Source organism: Canis lupus, chromosome 3 (assembly GCF_048164855.1).
Source record: "Canis lupus baileyi chromosome 3, mCanLup2.hap1, whole genome shotgun sequence".
NCBI lineage: Eukaryota > Metazoa > Chordata > Mammalia > Carnivora > Canidae > Canis > Canis lupus.
The window spans coordinates 18,214,967-18,233,127 of NC_132840.1; the positions used below are offsets into that span (position 1 = coordinate 18,214,967).

The window sequence follows — 18,161 nt, forward strand, 5'->3', positions numbered from 1 at the left end:
TAGAGAATATGGTATCTAGCTACTTAAAAATACCACTGGGCACTGTAAATTTGCTTAAGCGGATATTTACTAAGTCAGTGTGTGAGCTCTTAAAAAGTTTCACTATGCCCATTTCTGTTCCCATTACTTAAACATGAATGTGGTTTACTTTCTTAAGGATGCCATATGTTATGCTTATCAAACTTTTACTTTTCCTTGTTTTCCTCTTATGTCTTTTAACTTGGCAGCATTAAAAACAAACAAACAAAACACAAAACAAAAACCACCAAAGTCAGTGCTTTCTTTTTGATTAAAGATGACCAAAAATGGTACTTGATGCTATCAGGCAATTAGGTCTTTAAGAAAAACCAGATTTGTGATTAAAAGGAAACATTTTCTTGAAACCTTTCATTGTTATGGCTTAACTTTCCTTTTAAAAAATAACTTTCCATAAGTTAAAATTAGCATTTTCACAAATACTAGCAGAGTCACTCAATGAAATATTAACAGCAAAACAAAACAAAAAAAAACATGATTAACAAAGTTGAAGATTTTATTATTAACGATTTCTCTTCCTGCAAGGCTGTTGCTTCATTGTATAAAAAATAGCACCAGCAAGTGCAGTATGCTGCAAAATTAAGGTAGTATTGTTCCTTACCTGACACTATAAGACTAACAAACCTTTCTCTACTGCCAGTTATTTCCAATGGAAAGATTATTTATTTTGACCCCAAATCCTTGAATTACGTAATTTTTTATAACTAGTTTTTAACCACAGATAATTTCAGGATTCTGAGTATCGTAACTGGAGCCTAGCATAATCCAAAGGTGTTGCAAAAAAGATGCATATTGTGTTTATCTGCAATCATTGTGAAATTAAGGGTGTTTTCTTCCATTAGCATTATTGCAAGTAGTTTCTTTTTCCACAGATATTGCTAATAGTTGCTCTTTAAATCCTGTATGCACCACTAATTTAAGACAACTATGCTAGATTAAGTTGTTTCATACTAGTTTATTTAGGGTTTCATTTTCACTCCTCAATAGATTTTATGTATTTCTCATATGCTTCTTCACTCATTAATTCATCCAGTTCTGAAGGATTACTGAGTGCTATCTTGATCAGCCAACCTGCAACCAAAAAAAAGTATCATATTCCAAATTACCTTTTTAAAGAGTAAAAGTCAGATTCATTCAAAATGTAAAATTTTTGAGTGCCTCAAAACTGATCTAGTATTCTTTATATAAATCACTCATTATTTATTCAAGGAGCTTTATATTTTAGCCTTAAGAATTCAGTTAATATTGTTGCATATCACAATTGAAAAGAAAACCAGAATAGATTCTACTATAATGGATTAAGAATGCTTAACCTCATGCCTATGAGAATGGCTAAAATAAAAACAGAAAAAAAGTGTTGATGAGAATGTGCAGAAAAAGGAACGCTTGTGCACTACTGTTGAGAATGTAAACTGGTGCAGCCATTGGCAGACAGTGTGGAGCTTCCTCAAAGTTAAAGATAAAAAAAAAAACAAAAACAAAAAAAAAAAAAAAAAAAAGTTAAAGATAGAACTAACCTATGATCCATCAATTGCACTACTGAGTAGTTATCCAAAGAATACAAAAACTAATTTGAAAGGATATATGCACCCCTAGGTTTACTGCAGCATTATTTACAATAGCCAAACTATGGAAGCAGCCCAAGTGTCCATCAGTAGATGAAGATGTAGTGTGTGTGTAAAACAGATTATTACTCAGGCATAAAGAAAAATATGAAGTCTTGCCATTTGCAACAACATGGATGGAGTTAGAGAGTATATAATGTCAAGCAAAATAAGTCAGTCTGAAATACCACACTGAAAATACCATATGATTTCAGTCATATGTGGAATTTTTTAAAGTAGGCTCCACACCCAGCATGGACCCAACACTGGAACTCATGGCTCCAATCAGCACCTGAGCTGAGGTCAAGAGTCGGATGCTTACCCGACTGAGCTACCCAGGCACCCCTCATACGTGGAATTTACAAAACAAAATGAACAAAGAAAAAAAAGAGAGAGAAACTAAGAATCAAAATTTTTAAGTACAGAGAACAAACTGATGGTTATTAGGGGAAGGTGGGTGGAGGGATGGGTTAAATATGGCATGGGGATTAAAGAGTATACATTTATTATGATAAGCACTACTAGTGTTAGAAGGGTTAGGTGAGGCAACAGAGAACTACAAGCTAATCCTAATTTTGCAATTCATGGACAAAATGGAGAAAACTGCTGCTACTGCATTTCACCGAGTTATTAAGATGAAACTGTGACAAAACTGATTGAATAGGTATTATTCTGTTACCACCTACATCACACAATATGATTGGACACTTTATGTCTGAAGAGGTGAATACTTTGCAAGTGTTCATGAAGAGTCTACTACAGCTTAGTACTAAGAACTCTGAAGAATAAGGCGACGTTTTTATTGAGATCTTAAACCTAACCTTATATATTCAGTTAATCTGTGTTTCCCTTTTTTTAAAGCACAGCATCACTATTTAGTATCAAAAGTGCAAAAAAGATGAAGTTATAATCTGCTGAAGCTTGCTTTAAATTCTAAATGTTAACTGCAGCAATAATCCTTTGAAAAAAATTCTAGCAACAACTTACCATCTTCATAACAAGATTTATTGACAAGTCCTGGATTTTCTGCAAGAGCTTCATTAATTTCAGTTACTTCTCCTGATAGAGGAGAGTAGAGTTCACTAGCAGCTTTCACACTTTCCAAAGCACCAAACTCATCTAAATTGAGAAAATTTAAACATTAAATATCAAAAGTCAATGACCTGAAAATATAAAATACAGAAGTAGTCACCTTTGATTCAGGATGATATCACATTCTAAATATCTTTAATTTAAAAGTAAAACCACTGCTTACATCACCTATGAGAAGGGTATAAATATCTCAATAAAGTGGACCTGTTTTAGGAATGAACAACAAATGGTGACATATCTGAATACCAAATATGCTTTCATTCAGTATAAAACTCAATTTTCTTTTAATTTACTGTGGCTCCAGAAAGCAAGTATCAGGAGATTCCAGTAATGGTGAAGTACCTCATGAGACCAGCCTTCTTGTAGATAGCAATTATAAACTCTAAACAAAATGAAAAACAACCATATGAAGGCTGTGAAGAGTGACCAAAGGTGGATTTAATCCTTAAAAGGGGGCCCAGGGCTGCCTGGGGGGGCTCAGGAGTTTAGCGCTGCCTTCAGCCCGGGGCGTAATCCTTGAGACCTGGGATCGAGTCCAACATCGGGCTCCCTGCATGGCGCCTACTTCTCCCTCTGCCTGTGACTCTGCCTCTCTGTGTGTGTCTCTCGTGAATAAATAAATAAATAAATAAATAAATAAATAAATAAATAAATAATCTTTAAAAAGGTGGGGGGGGGGGCAAACTGGGTGAGATCTTCCTTCATATAATTTGTACTAACAACCCCATTTAAAATGCACAGTGTTAACTAGAACACAGAGTAAAACCAGTCTTATTTGAGGGGTCAGAGGACGGAATGTAGGCCTGCCAAGGTGGCTAGAACCTGAGGGCTGAAATCCTAGAAAAAAAGGGGGCTATGGTTAAGAGAAAAAGTAGTCAACAGATCCCAAAATGACCCATAGACCTACATTTTGGGATAAGCAGAGAACCTATTATCTTCAGATTTTTAAAAAGCTCATCATGTATAAACACATGGGGGAATACCTGCAAAGAAATGAAAAATTGGGGGGGGGGGGCACCTGGGTGGTTCAGTGGTTGATCAACTGCCTTTTTGCTCGGGTTGTGATCCTGAGGTCTTGGGGATCAAGTCCAGCATCAGGCTCCCCACAAAGAGCCTGCTTTTCCCTTTATGTATGTCTCTGCCTCTCTGTGTCTCTCGTGAATAAATAAATAAAATTTTGAAAAAAATGGAAATTTAAAAAGTGGACATTCTAGAACTGGAAAGTATAACATCTAAAATAAAATTCACTGGATAGCAATAACAGCAAAAGGGTCAGTTAATGTGAACAAAGAGCACCTTTTTTTTAAAAAGACTGAAAAATTAACAGAGCCTTAGTCACCTGTGGGACAACATCGAGTGATCTGAACTGAATGATACTGAGAATACAATATACCCAAATTTGTGGGATATAGCTAAAATAGTGCTTTGAAGGAAATCATTATCTTTAGGTCTCATTTACAAAGAACATGTTAAAAAAAAAAATCAATGACCTCTGAGTTCTAAAGACACTAGAAAATGAACAAAAGCAGTCAATTCATGGAAAGGAGATAACACTTGAAAGAAGGGACAATAGTGGTGATTTTTTTTTAAATGGCATTTAGCCTGAAGACAAGACACCAATCTATGCCATTTGGGGCAGCCAAAGTTCTAAGAGGAAATCTCAGTCTTAATTGGTGTAAGGGACCAGAAGACGAATTGAGGCCACCATAACTAATAGAAAGTGAGGTGGGAAATCCTAAGGAGAGAGACTAAAAGGGAGAGCCCCAAATCCTATGTATAAACTCTGTCTAGGCCCCTGAATGATGCCTGAACCATGCATGCACGGCTGGCATCCCAGTGAAGGCTAAAAGAATTAAACTTAGATTTTAGCTGCTACTCACTACAAGGGAGATGCAATTTACAGTTTGGGTAAAGAAAGTACTTATTAAAGCCCCAATTTGCTACCTAAAGAAGTCAGAAAAATTAGAGCAAATTAAGTCTAAGTTGAAGGAAGAAAACAAAGATATAAACATGAAATAAAGGGACTGTTAAGAATCAATGAATAAGAGATTTCTTAGAAAATATACAATGTTCTATACATAAATAAAAACATTAATAACTTAGACATGTTAAAAATTAAAAGTTTATCCAAAAAACAGTTAAGAAAATGAAAAGGCAAAATCATAAACTATGACAAAACTTCACAAGATATAGATCTGAAAAAAATATATATAGATCTGAAAAGATTTGTATCTAGAATATATAGAATGCCTAAAAATCAATGGTAAAAAGACAACTCAAATAAATTTGGTAAAGGTTTGACTAGAGACTAAACACAAAAAAAGATGTGAGTGGCAAAAAGCACATGGAAGGCTGCTCAACAACAATTTGTTATCTCACCGTGGGATCTGCAGTGCCTAGAACTCTCTCATACTGCTGGTGAGAATGTAAAATGGTATAACCACTTTGGGAAGCTGTTTGGCAGTTTCTTATAAAGTTAAACATATAACTACTATACTACATGCCAGAAATTCCACTCCTATATGTATGTACCCAAGAGAAATGAAGACATCTACAGAAAGATTTCTACTAAAAAAAGTTTATAGATTTCTAACTGCTAAAAACTAGAAATAACACAAATCCATCAACAAAAGATTAAAAGGTTATGTAATAGTACACTCTTCAGCATCACTCAACATAAATCTCATAATCATGATATTGGACAAAAGAAGCCAGATATAATATAAAAACTGTGTGGTTCCTTTTAAATGAGGTTAAATAATAGGCAAATTAATCTATGGTGACAGAAATCAGAACAGGTTGTCTTGAGAAGGGTTTTTCAATCGGCAAGGTTTACAAAGTGTTTGTTTGTTAAAACTCATTGGATTGTACACTTCAGGCATTTTCATTGTATGTAAATTTTACATCAATTTTCTAAAAGCCTTAGCAGAAAGTTTAGAGCATTCATTAGTTTAGATGTATTTATGTTAATGTAAGTTTTTTAAACACAGCAGGTTTATGCTGCTCACTTGCTATTAAGAGATATTCAGAAAATGTTCAGTGAAGAGATCTCCTGCTTGAGAGCAGCAGAGTGGATACAAAACATCATGAGAAAAGAAAATAACTGTTCTCTAACAGAAGAAAAATGGACAGATAAAGATTATCAATCACAACAAGGGTCTTATAGTGACATTGGAAAAGGTTCCTGTGAAAACCTTCAAAAAGGATATGACCTAATATATAATATATCCAGCTAGGATACTGAGAACCAGGAAGAAGAAAAAAGTTCAAAGCAAGATAAATGATGGGGAAAGTTTAAGCAGAAAAAAACATGACCAATGTTGTCAAAGATATTTAGAAAAACAGATTGTTTACTGCCTCCAAGGAAAAACAGATTTTACCTTCTCATCCTACTGTTGGATACGGCCATTTGAGAAAGTGATGCTTGAAGATTTTGCTGTCATTTTGTAACCTCTGGCACACTGAGGCAGAAAAAGTATGAAAAGAATTCATGTCCTTGATGACTCTTCACTATACCACTAAGACAATCCTGTTTCCATCTATCTCTAGACTTCTTGAAGGAGATAAAATAAACTCCAACTGTTCAATCTTTTAGGTGAGTTTTCTATTACTTGAGTAAAAAGCACTCTAATTGATCCTAAGTGTAAACAGATTGTTATGCAAAGTAAAGATACTTAAGGCATGAATAATATGCCAAGATGAGAAAAATACTCACCTTGTTTGTTCAGTTTTGTCCCAACTTCAGGCAGACTACAGTAAACAACATCTCCCAAAGCTTCCTAAAACAAACAAAACACAGACCTCTAAGAAATCAAATTAAACCTCCTAGTAAATAGGAACAAGCCAAACACTAACCTTCTATAATTCAGATAGTTCCTATTTTACACTCGAGGGACCACATTCATTTGTTTTTCTTACAACTCTTCAAAAATGCAAAACTATTCTTAGCTCAGGACCTGTAAGAAAACAGGCTGCCAGCTAGCCTGGCCCACAAGCAGCAGTCATTCCTGTCATAAGCCATCCCATCAATATTCTAGCTCCTCTGAGAATAAACACACCTTGTGCTCTTCCACCTTTGCAGCTGTGCTTAGGCCATTTCCCCTGCTGTATTTGCTGAAATCCTACCCACTGATCTGTAAATCATCGTCCTCAGGCCTGGTCCTCCCTGAAGACCTTGACTCCAAGTTAAGAAGTCAGCTCTCCATCAGGGGAGTTACAACCCTTGTACTACTCAGATCATCATCCATCATGTACTATTTTGTGTATAATTTCCCATGTAGGTGATTCTCCTATAAATAAACCGAGGAGGTGAAGACAGCGCCTGTACAGTATTGTACACAGTACCATGTACTGGGCCACACATAGGCCAGTGAAGATACAATATGGGATCACTGGGAATAGCGAAATTAAGAGAAAAAGACTGGCTAAATAAAAGGTTTGCCTTTGTCTAGTCTGTGCCAATCTGGGTTTTCCTTCTTCATGCCCCCTGATTGTGCATGTTTTGTTATCCACAAAACACTGTCAACATCCCAGGCCTTCTGTTTCTCTTATTTTTCCCTTAACTGCCCCAACACCATTAAACATATTTCTTTCTTGAATAAGGTATGTTTACTTATAATTGTTAACCTTTTAATAATCTCTTAAAACACTATATACTGCCCTAAATTATATTTTGCTTGTTTACTTGATTGATGTTCTTTAAACATCAAAACAAAGAATAAGGGGCAGAATAATAATTTTTAAAAGGCAGACAATCCAATTTAGGCAAGAGCAGACTGTTTTAAGTATTTCAAAACAATCCAATACCTGTGCAAAATTGCTGATTCCTACTGTTCCAATACCATTTTCTGTTGTTATCCATTCATGTTTGTCTGTGAATTTACGCACTAAAATAGAAGACCAATATTTCAGAAAAGCAGTGGTATCACTTCTTAAAAAGCACTTTTCATATCAATACTGTCAAAAGGCAAGACTTCTCTAGTATTTGTGTTTGACTCACTGACACCGACTTTTAGTAACATACTGCTGAGGAAAAACCAGATCACATGAAAAGACAAAATATCTTCTCAACAGTATCATTTAGGCAAAGATGACCTGATGTGAATGGATACCTTGTGTATCTTTTGGAGATATGGTTATTCCAACATTAGTGTAAATTACACATATAAACTATGTATACTTATTCATTACTGGTCTGTCTTACAGAAGGTAGTCTGTCCCTCTGTAGACAGACTTGGATTGAGGAAGCACAAATGCTCATAATGCTCATAAATGATTTAACATGAAAAAAAAAATGTGCCTGTTTAGGTGAAATTGACAGAAGAGGGCTTCACTGCAACTTGGTTATAAAGCGGAATCTTACATAACTGAAACTGACCTGGAACAATTATAATTTGACTAAGTTCTTTAAATTCCATTTTTTTTAAAGATTTTATTTTATCTATTCATGAGAGGCACACAGAGAGAGAGGGAGAGAGAGAGAGGCAGAGACACAGGCAGAGGGAGAAGCAGGCTCCATGCAGGGAGCTCGATGTGGGACTCGATCCCGGGTCTCCAGGATCAGGCCCGGACCCGGGCCGAAGGCAGCGCTAAACCACTGGGCCACCCGGGCTGCCCCTAAAATTCCATTTTAATTGAATTCAAACCTGCCAGTGAAGAAAGTGGTCACTATCATTTAAAGAAACTTTAAGATCAGAACTCAACAGTCACCTCAGAGCTAAGGCATTATTAACTGATGGAAAGTCAAGCTCTGCTCAACATTCAATGGCTAGGAAAAAAGACTGACCAAAGTTCGAGAGATGTGAAAAAAGCTATTTAGAATTTAATGTCAGAGTACTTGCTTTAAAGAATAAATTTTTGGGGCAGCCCCAGTGGCTCAGCGTTTTAACGCTGCCTTCAGCACAGGGTGTGATCCTGGAGACCCGGGATCGAGTCCCAGGAGTCCCATGTCAGGCTCCCTGGGTGGAGCCTGCTTCTCCCTCTGCCTGTGTCTGCCTCTGCCTCTCTGCCCCTCTCTCTCTCTTCCCCCATGTTTCTCACAAATTAATTAAAAAAAAATCTTTTTAGAAATTAAAAATAATAAAAGAATATTTTTTTAAAAAGCATATGCTATTTTCTTAAATATACGTATCACGGTATGAGGCCAAGTATTTTTCCAAAACCAATGCATCAGAAATTAATAGGACAATGGTCCATCAATTCAAATGCTGTTTTAGAGTAAGTCTTTCTGGTTCACTCTTATCCTTTATCCAAAAGATAGTTATACTTAAAACAGCATTAAATTGCTTTGATCACATAGCTATTAGAAGCAGAATGTAACTTACTACTTTCTTTTCCCCCTAATCATTAAAAAAATCTTAATTTCATAGTCTTCCCTGGAAGAATTTCTAAAATGTCACAAAGGAACTTGCTTTGCTTCGTTCCACTTCAAATACTAAATACTTCAGGTCAATCTGATCTTTCTGCAAAGTTTCTACTTGGTGTTCTGACTGGAATTCTCACCACCCCCCACCCCTCTGCCTTTTCTTGACTACTTCAAGTTGAGAAGCTCTTTTCTGCCAAAAATCCTTCTGTAGCCCTCCAGCTGGCTCCCACGGCATTCTGCACCACTCTCCCTGGACCGTGGCCCTACAACACACAGCACTTAAGGAGCTACACATATAGTCCTTTTGTCCATTCTCCCCAGGAAGGAGACGAAGCACAAAGCAAGCAAGAGCATTGCTTATTTCATTTTTATTTGTATTCTCAGTTCTAACTCAGAGCTTACCACTCAGAAGTTTAATGAGTGAAGTAATTCTTTGTTTTAAATAAGTCAAGGAGATTCTGACCAAAATATCTATATAGGTATGTGGCTACACACACTTAATTCTCCCTATCATGGTTACAACTCCAGAATTGGCTGATTACAATACCAATTATGAAAAGTTTAAATCTATACCTTTTTTTAAAGTTTTTTTAAAAGATTGTATTTATTCACAAGAGACAGAGAGAGAGAGAGAGAGAGGGGCAGAGAGACACAGGCAGAGGGAGAAGCAGGCTCCATGCAGGGAGCCCAATATGGGACTTGATCCCAGGTCTCGAGGATCACGCCCTGGGCTGAAGGTGGTTGAGCCACCCAGGGATGGCTAAATCTAAACCTTTTAAAAGCAACCCTAAATCTATACCTTTTAAAAGTAACAACTAGAGCGGCCTGGGTGGCTCAGCAGTTTAGCGCCGCCTTCAGCCCCAGGTGTGATCCTGGAGACCTGGGATTGAGTCCCACATCCGGCTCCCTGCATAGAGCCTGCTTCTCCCTCTGCCTGTGTCTCTGCCTCTCTCTCTCTCTCTCTGTGGTCTCTCATGAGTAAATAAATAAAATCTTTAAAAAAGAAAAGAAAAGAAATTAAAAAAATAAAGTAACAACTGGACAACTATAAATATGACTTCTCTGAGACTGCTGTATCAATTTGAGCCTTGCCATCTTGCCTAATTGTAAAGATAATCTTAGGAATAAGGTTGCTCACACTCAGTTTAGCAACTGAGCAACCACAAGTTTAGAATGAAAGACAGCAAGATTAGTAAGGTAAATGCCTGCAAGTCCACTTAATTTAAAAAGTCTGCAAGACTCTACAAGGCCAAGCTATTTAGGCTAAAGACAATGATTAGTTTAATTCTCCTTTAACCCTCCTCAGCCCAAGAGGATAAAAGTGGACAGGTCAGGTAAATAATTACTTTCTTACTGAGCCTTTAAAAACATCATATTTGGCTTCATAATGAGGTGTTTTCAGTAATTCATGAGAAGTCTGCATTTTCCTCCTTTCAGAGTCATCAGGGGGCATCTGGCTGGCTCAGTAGTTGGAGCATATGACTCTTGATCTCAGGGTTGTAGTTCAGCCTCAGTATTGAGTGTGGAGCCTACTTTAAAAAGTATGTGTTTTAAAATCACTAGTCACCGGCGCCTGGGTGGCTCAGTGGTTGAGCATCTGCCTCCGGCTCAGGGCGTGATCCCTGCTCTCTGCCTTTATCTCTGCCTCTGTCTCTCATCAATAAATAGATCTTAAAAAATAAAATAAAAGAAAATAAAGTCACTAGTCGGATAACAAATATTGGCCAATTTTTACCTACTTGATTCTATAATATTTAGTAACATTTACCAAATTCATTTCATCCGCCCAACAACTCTGTATGGTAGAGGTATTATCATTTCCATTTTTCTGATGAGGGAAAACAGACTAAGAAGTTAAGTGACTCTGCCCAAGATCACATAATTAGTAAGAGGTAGGGCTGAAATTGGAACTTGGGCCTCTGTTCTTAAAAACCCTGGTTGAACACCAGATCATGGGTATTGATATTTTGGACAATATTTAACTAGGTAACTGGAAAGTGCAAAAACCCAGCAGTAGTGTCACACTTACCAAAAAAAAAAAAAGATGCCTTGAAATTCACTTCTTCTCTGCGATATGCTTTCCCTTTGTATTCAAATTGGTAATTATTGATATGTGTCACCAACAGAACTAAAGGAATGTGTTAGCAACGACAGAGAAGCATCTTTATGTTTCGGACTGGAGTAAATGTTATCAAACCTTCCATTTCCAAACAGGTTTGTAAAAGAGTGAAATTAATGAGACAACAGCCATCACAGACCTATATGCATCCCTAAGAAGCCTCAATTCCTGGAAGCGCAGTTGGCGTCTCATGCCCTCGGGCACGCAGTAAGAAAACTTTTTCTGCTGCAGCAATTGCGCTGAAGCGTCAAGTAGCACAGATGGCCAGGGCGGGCGTGGGCAGGGCCCCGGTTATTCCAACCCCAAGTCCGTGTGAGCCCTCATTTCTGTCCCAACACATCCAGGACTCAATACAGACTTTCGCAGAATGTCTGAGAGTCCAAAAGACTTCATCTCACTGTTTTTAGGAAATAGCTGAGCCCTCAACGTCACGCTCACTTTTTTGCTAGTAAAAATCTAGCTCCAGTGCTTTAATTTCATTAAGTGCCCTTGCTTTGATTTTACCTCGGAGTTCTCAGTGACGTCCACGTAGCGAACCGAAGCCCACCATGCCCCCACTCTCAGGGCCTAACGATGCACACCCGCGAGCTCACCACCTGAGGTCGCGGCGGCTTAGCGACGCGGCCCGGTCCTCCACGGCGAGCGAAGGAGCCCGCCCCGGGCGGCCGCGCGTGTGCCCCGGGCTCCCCGGCCCGCAGGAGCAGGGCTGCGGCGTGGGCCACGCCACCCGGAGGCTGCAGGGCGCGCCCCGGCGGGAGGACGCAGCGTGAGCCGGCCGGTCGGCCCGTCGCCCCCCGCAGCCCCGCCCGCCCCCACGTGCCCGCCCGCGCTTACCCGAGAGCAGAGCGGGGCCCGTGCGCAGCGTCCGGACGGCGCCCGCCCTCGGCCCCCAGGGCCGCGGCAGGCCGGGCGCGGCGGACACCGAGGCGACCCGCAGCCCGCACGCCGCAGCCCGCACGCCCCGCACCGCCAGGAGCGCCATGTTCGCAGAGGTGCGGAGGGCGCTGTGCGAGCGGCTCGGGCGCCCCGGCCGGCGGGGGCGGGGCCGCGGCGGCCGCGGACCGGAGAAAGCCGGAGCCAGCCGGCTGGGCCGGGGCGGGGGGCGGGGGGCGGGGGGCGGGGCCCGGCCGGGGGGGCGGGAACTCCGGGCCGGGCGCGGCCTCGGATAGGGCGGCGCGCGCGCGGGGGGCGGGGACATGCAGAAGAGCAGGAGCCGCGGCCGGAAGGGGCGGAGGGCGGGGGGCGGGGCCTGGGCCGGGGGCGGGGCCTCGTACCCGGGAGCCGCTGGGCCCGGGAGTGAACGTGCGAGGTCGGCCTCCCGCTCCGGCAGCGCGGGAGGGGTTCCCGGCAGCGACGGCTTCGCGGGATGCGCATTCCTGTAGCAGGGGGGCCCTGAGGCCTCAAGGAAGGTATAGGGTGTCCCCAGGCCTGTCAGAGGATCAAGGTCACCCAGAGCACGGCTCAGAGCCAGGTCTAAACGGAGTCATTCCAAAGAAGACAGTCGGGCATTGGCCAAAGGAGTTCAGACACGGGGTGTCTCTTTGACATTTCAAAATGCTGGAGACAGTCCGGGAACCCACGTTATTACTTTACAGATGCCAAGAGGCCTGGGTCCCCCAAACGGACAGACCGAATCATGAAGCTCATAATGGTGCAGGGACTTGCCTGATGGGGTGAGGTGGGAGCCAGCCGATGCAGGAGCAATCAGACGGCAAGGCTGAAACGCAGCGTGGTCAGTTCCTTGCTTACCTAGCCAGCCCTGTGACCGGGGCCTCTCCAGAAAGGCCGAAGGCATGTCCCCATCCAAGGAGACAGAAAATAAGTTCTGGGAAAGGCCTCAACTTCAACACAAATTAACTGGAGTGGGCGGGAATCAGCAAAGAAACCCCAGAGTGAAAAACATCTTAAGCTCCAGATCTTCATTATTCGGGGGTGGCCACCTAAAAGTGTGTGTGTGTGTGTGTGTGTGTACGCAGGGCTGTTTGGGAGACTCGTGTTGTTGCGCCGAGCTTCCACGTCCCTCACAAAACGGGCACTGTCGTCAGCACGTCTGTGCAGTGGCTTGCAAGGGCTGTCGTGCTGCATTTTCCGTTCCCCTGCTATGTGCCTAGGTCAGTGCAAACATTACCTTTTTAGTCCTCTCCAAACCCCGTTCTGATACCTATTACTTTCATTTCATAGGTGAAGAGCTGGAGGCTTAGAAAGGTTAAAAGACTTGCCCAGAAAGGAGTGGGGAAAGCATTCATGGCTTAGTTAAGCAGCTACTAGGTGGCAAGTAGCAGGACTTCACCTCTAGTTGGATTCACGGTGCACTGCTCTTAAGCCCTGCTGTACTTGCCTCCTTTGGGAGGCCGACTGGCTCAGAGTGGTCTTCTCCAAACTCCAGATCCTGGCTAGCTTCTATAATGTCAACATTCCGTTTTTGTTGTTTTTTATAAACCAACATAGTATACTACATGCCCTAAAATATTTATTCCCAGCTCTACTAAAGCATTTGGTGGGAAAAAACAAGGTCACATATCAGTCTGTGGACCATATCGCATGCTCTTCACCAAAACAATAGGAAATGTGTCATTTTTAAAAATTAATAAGCATTAGAATAATCAAAAATTCTCTTTTTTCGTAACTGATAATCTTTGTAACATCCATGGCTTGAGATTTGAAAGGTCATCTCAGCATGTTTGGTACATACAGATGCCGGAAACTTGCACATGGTTTTCTCTTTCAAGTGTCTTAAGAGGGACCCACTCATCTCTTTTTTTTTTTCTCTCTCTCATAGCAATACAATTGGATGAGCTGACAGTCTGATATTTACAGTCAGTAAAAGAGGGAAGAGTAGCTGGGAAAGATGAGAGAGATGAAGAACTTACAACTTCTCCAGAACCTTTTGTTCTAAGATTTTCAGAATCTTAGAACTTTTCCTATTTAAAACAGACTGTAGGGACCCCTGGGTGGCTCAGCGGTTGAGCATCTGCCTTTGGCTCAGAGTGTGATCCCGACGTCCTGGGATCGAGTCCCACCTTGGGCTCCCTGCATGGAGTCTGCTTCTCCCTCTGCCTGTGTCTCTGCTTCTCTGTGTGTGTGTGTGTGTCTCATGAATAAATAAATAAAATCTTAAAAAAAAAAAAAAAAAGCAAAACAGACTGTATGAGGGTGCCTGAGTGGCTCAATCAGTTAAGCATTTGCCTTCAGCTCAGGTCATGATCTCAGGGTCCTGGGGTAGGCCTGCATTGGGCTTCCTACTCAGCAGGGAGTCTGCTTCTCCCCCGCCCACACACCCCCACTTGTGTGCACACACTCACATGTTTTCTCTCATAAATAAAATCTTAAAAAATAAACTATACATGTCTGGTCTCTGTACCAGTCTATCAGGACATGTGCGTACACCTTGCTATGGGGTATTTGATGAATATCTCTGCCCATATAGCTCATGTTCATACCTGGCACAATAAAGAATGGATGATGGACTTTTACTTGGATAGAAGACAATGAAATCCCCAAGGTTTTGCATATGTTCTATGCTGTATGGGTCTTTATAATAAAGGATCCTTTTTATAATAAAGGATCCGTTTGTTTGTTTTTTTTTTAATTATCAGGGTAGGATCCTGATTTAACCGTCACAAAAACATTTAAGCTCTCATCCAGATAGAAGGCAATAGTTCAGTTCCAGAGTTGATTAAGTCAGTCATCAAACATCCATGTTCCTCTCACCTTTCTATTCTGCTATGTTCAGATTATTCCCTGTGGTCTCAAAATAGCTGCCAAAGTTCCAGGTGTCTTGCTTAAACCAGAAAATGTCTAGCAGCATAAGGCCCCATGTCTGTGGTGTCTCTTTATTACCAAGTAGACCTTTCCAGAAAGTATCCTGGAGACTTCATTTTTCATTTGCTGGAACTGGGTCCTGTGACTACCCTGAATCCCTCACTGTCAAGGGAAATGGATCACTATTACTAAGACAAATCAGGATTTGCCTTAGGTAGCAACAGGGTCACCTTCCCATGAGTCATGTGGGAAAGGAATAGATGTCTCCCTGAACAAAGTTGGGTTCTTTTTTTTTTTTTTTCCTACCATGTTTATTTATTTATTTTTTTATTGGTGTTCAATTTACTAAAATACAGAATAACACCCAGTGCCCGTCACCCATTCACTCCCACCCCCCGCCCTCCTCCCCTTCTACCACCCCTAGTTCGTTTCCCAGAGTTAGCAGTCTTTACGTTCTGTCTCCCTTTCTGATATTTCCCACACATTTCTTCTCCCTTCCCTTATTTTCCCTTTCACTATTATTTATATTCCCCAAATGAATGAGAACATATAATGTTTGTCCTTCTCCGACTGACTTACTTCACTCAGCACAAAGTTGGGTTCTGATTGCAATGAGGAAAGCATGGGATGGATTCAGGGCAGGCAAACTGGAGAATCTGTTACCACAGGTGAGTGAGGAAGAGGTACCAGATGGGTGAGCTGAAGAGGCTATGTGCTGTGCGTCCCCTGCATGGGGGAGGAGAAATGTGCCCTTATCCACACAGACACCTGAAAGCCTTTTCTTATTTAGGTCTGTGGTTCTCAGAATTTAGAGCATGGTTATTGAGTCTGATTATCAAGTCTGACTGCCCATTGGAATCACCTGGGGAGACTTTAAAACTACTATTGCCTGGGTCCTAGCCCAAAGGTTCTGATGCATTGGAATGAAGTCCGGGGAGTCTAGCATGCAGCCAAGGTTGAGAACCATTGATGTAGATCAACAATTCCCAAAGTATTGTCTAAAGAACACTAACTCTGACTAAGGTTGCTGCAGTACTGGATGCCTCAGAAGGGTTCAGGAGTCATTATACTCTTTATCTCTTGTGCTCATCTCATCCCAGGAGACTCACAGTGCCCATTTAGCATATTAAAAACTGACAATTCCCATGCTAAAGAACTTGTGTGACCTTTTATAATCTAGCGTTTCTCACATTTATTTGATTCAGAAACATTTCTGGGGGAATGATGCCTGTTATGATGAATTTTGTTCCCTAAAGAGATATGTTGAAGTCCTAACCCCCAGTACTCAAAATGTGATCTAATTTGGGAATAGGGTTGTTGCAGACGTAATTTGTTAAGATGAGGTCATAATAGAGTAGGATGGGTCTTCAATCCAGTATGACGAGAAAACTTATAAGACGAGGAAAAGAGGGGCGCCTGGGTGGCTCAGTTGATTAAGTGCCTTCAGCTTGGGAGCCTTGGGATCAAACCCTGCATCAGGCTCCCTGTCCAGTGAGGTGTCTACTTCTCTCTCTACCCCTCACCCCCCTCATGCTCTCTCTCAAATAAATAAAATATATTTTTTTTAAAAAAAAAAGAAGAAAAAAACCAGGACAGATACAAAGAGAAGGCCATGTGATGACAGAGATTAGAATGATGCGTCTATAAGCCAAGGAACACCAAAGGACACTAGAAGCTGGAAGAGAAGACTGTTCTCCAGAGTCTTCAGATAGAGGATGTCCCCCCTCGACACCCTGATTTGGGGCTCTATCTTCCAGAACAGAGAATGTAAATTTCTGTTGTTTTAAGCCAACTAGTTTGTGGTACTTTGTTCTGGCAACTGTAGCCAACTTCTATAACAGCCATTAACATCTCTTGGATAGATTTTGAGAAACCCTGAACTGGAATCATTCAGAAGCAACCCCTGACCAACCAAGAAGATTAAATAGTCTATAGAGATGATTTTTACCCAAACTCCAGACAATATTTGTTTTATTTCTAGAAGGAAATACATTTAAACAAACAGTCTATCACAGTAGTGGTAATTGCGTGTATCTGTATATATATTTATTTTTTTCACTTGTCAGACTTGGTGACTTTTCTATGCACACGGGAGAACATAGAGACTATAGAATCACCAGTAAGCATAGGTCCAAGGCTCTGGCCATCTTCCTTCTTAAGATGCTCATGTGTGCATGAAGAGTTTGAACTTTGAGCGCAGCTGATGCAGGTGGAGGGGGTCCCCGCCTCTGATGGCTACTTGGGCTGCTCACTGCTGCTTCCAGGCTCCTCTCTTTTACGTTTAATAGCCAAGAAACCGAGTATTTTCATCAGTAACAAATCAACAATCTCTCCTTCTTCCGACAGCTGAAGAGGGGGGAAAAAAAGCCCATGTGACATACCTAGAACCATCCTCTTTGGGGGCTTTTCTTTCTAAGGTGAAACCATGGCTTTATTGTCCAATTAGGTCTCTGCCAAAGTCACTTCACTCTTTAGAGTCTTTTTTTTTTTCTTTCTTTCTTTTTTTTTTTTTTTTGTAGAGATTCTCCCTTTTCTGGGAATTCCAAGAGTGTGTGCTCCCACTTATTCCCCAGGAAGTTCCTTTTTTCCCTCTGATGAGAATAATAAAATTCCTTCTACCACCCCCAGCAGAGGCTCTTAACGAATTTATGTACAAAGAACCTTGTGCATTGCTGCTGGAAATGTGAAAGAGTGCAGCTGCTTTGCAAAGTAGTTTGCCACAGCTTCTCAAAATTTAAACTAGTTACCATATAACTTGTTGCAATAAATCTCTAATCCCAAGAAACACCTGGGTGGGTCAGTGGTTGAGTGTTTGCCTTCGGCTCAGGTCATGATCCCAGGGTCCTGGGATTGAGTCCTGCATCAGGCTCCCTGCAGGGAGTCTGCTTCTCCCTCTGCTTATATCTCTTGCCTTTCTCTTTGTGTCTCTCATGAATAAATAAAATCTTTAAAGGAAAAATTTCTAAGCCCAAGATGGAGCTGGTCCTGCCTGGTATGCCATGTCAGCAAACTGAAGTTTACAGAACTTTTGTGTCTCTATAAATGCTCCCCTGCCCAAAATGCAGTATGCCAGGCTAGCCAGGACCTAAACACCAAGCCACCTCTGGGGTCTATACTTCTTTTCTATCTTACTCCAAACAAGGTTGACTCTGTGGCTCCAGCCAATCAGATCTTTTAAAAAATT

The 18,161-nt window shown here is 41.2% G+C and overlaps 2 protein-coding genes across 2 annotated transcripts in view; both read right to left on the reverse strand.

The window, feature by feature from the left end:
• Positions 1-971: 971 nt before the first annotated feature.
• On the reverse strand, positions 972-12,311 carry GCSH (glycine cleavage system protein H). The gene is made up of 5 exons (XM_072819405.1): positions 12,050-12,311; positions 7,539-7,618; positions 6,448-6,511; positions 2,628-2,759; positions 972-1,107 (listed from the first exon to the last, which is right to left on the reverse strand). The coding sequence occupies exons 1-5, from the start codon at positions 12,195-12,197 to the stop codon at positions 1,010-1,012; spliced, it is 522 nt and encodes a 173-aa protein (XP_072675506.1). The 5' UTR covers positions 12,198-12,311; the 3' UTR covers positions 972-1,009.
• A 4,624-nt stretch (positions 12,312-16,935) lies between these two features.
• The window catches only part of LOC140625746 (polycystin-1-like protein 2), an 88,005-nt gene continuing 86,779 nt past the window's right edge, over positions 16,936-18,161 (reverse strand). Inside the window, exon 42 of the mRNA XM_072813284.1 lies at positions 16,936-17,323. Coding sequence (XP_072669385.1) covers positions 17,213-17,323 — 111 coding nt within the window. The 3' untranslated portion in view covers positions 16,936-17,212. The remainder of the gene's footprint in view (positions 17,324-18,161) is intronic.

What these genes read in the sequence shown, in the direction of transcription:
- GCSH (XM_072819405.1), bottom strand. Translation starts at nt 12,197, where the DNA reads ATGGCGCTCCTGGCGGTGCGGGGCGTGCGGGCTGCGGCGTGCGGGCTG. An exon ending in GACAAAACTGAACAAACAAG is followed by an intron (nt 2,760 to 6,447) that starts GTGAGTATTTTT and finishes TTCTCAATTTAG; the next exon opens with ATGAGTTTGGTGCTTTGGAA. An exon ending in TAAATCTTGTTATGAAGATG is followed by an intron (nt 1,108 to 2,627) that starts GTAAGTTGTTGC and finishes TTTTGGTTGCAG; the next exon opens with GTTGGCTGATCAAGATAGCA.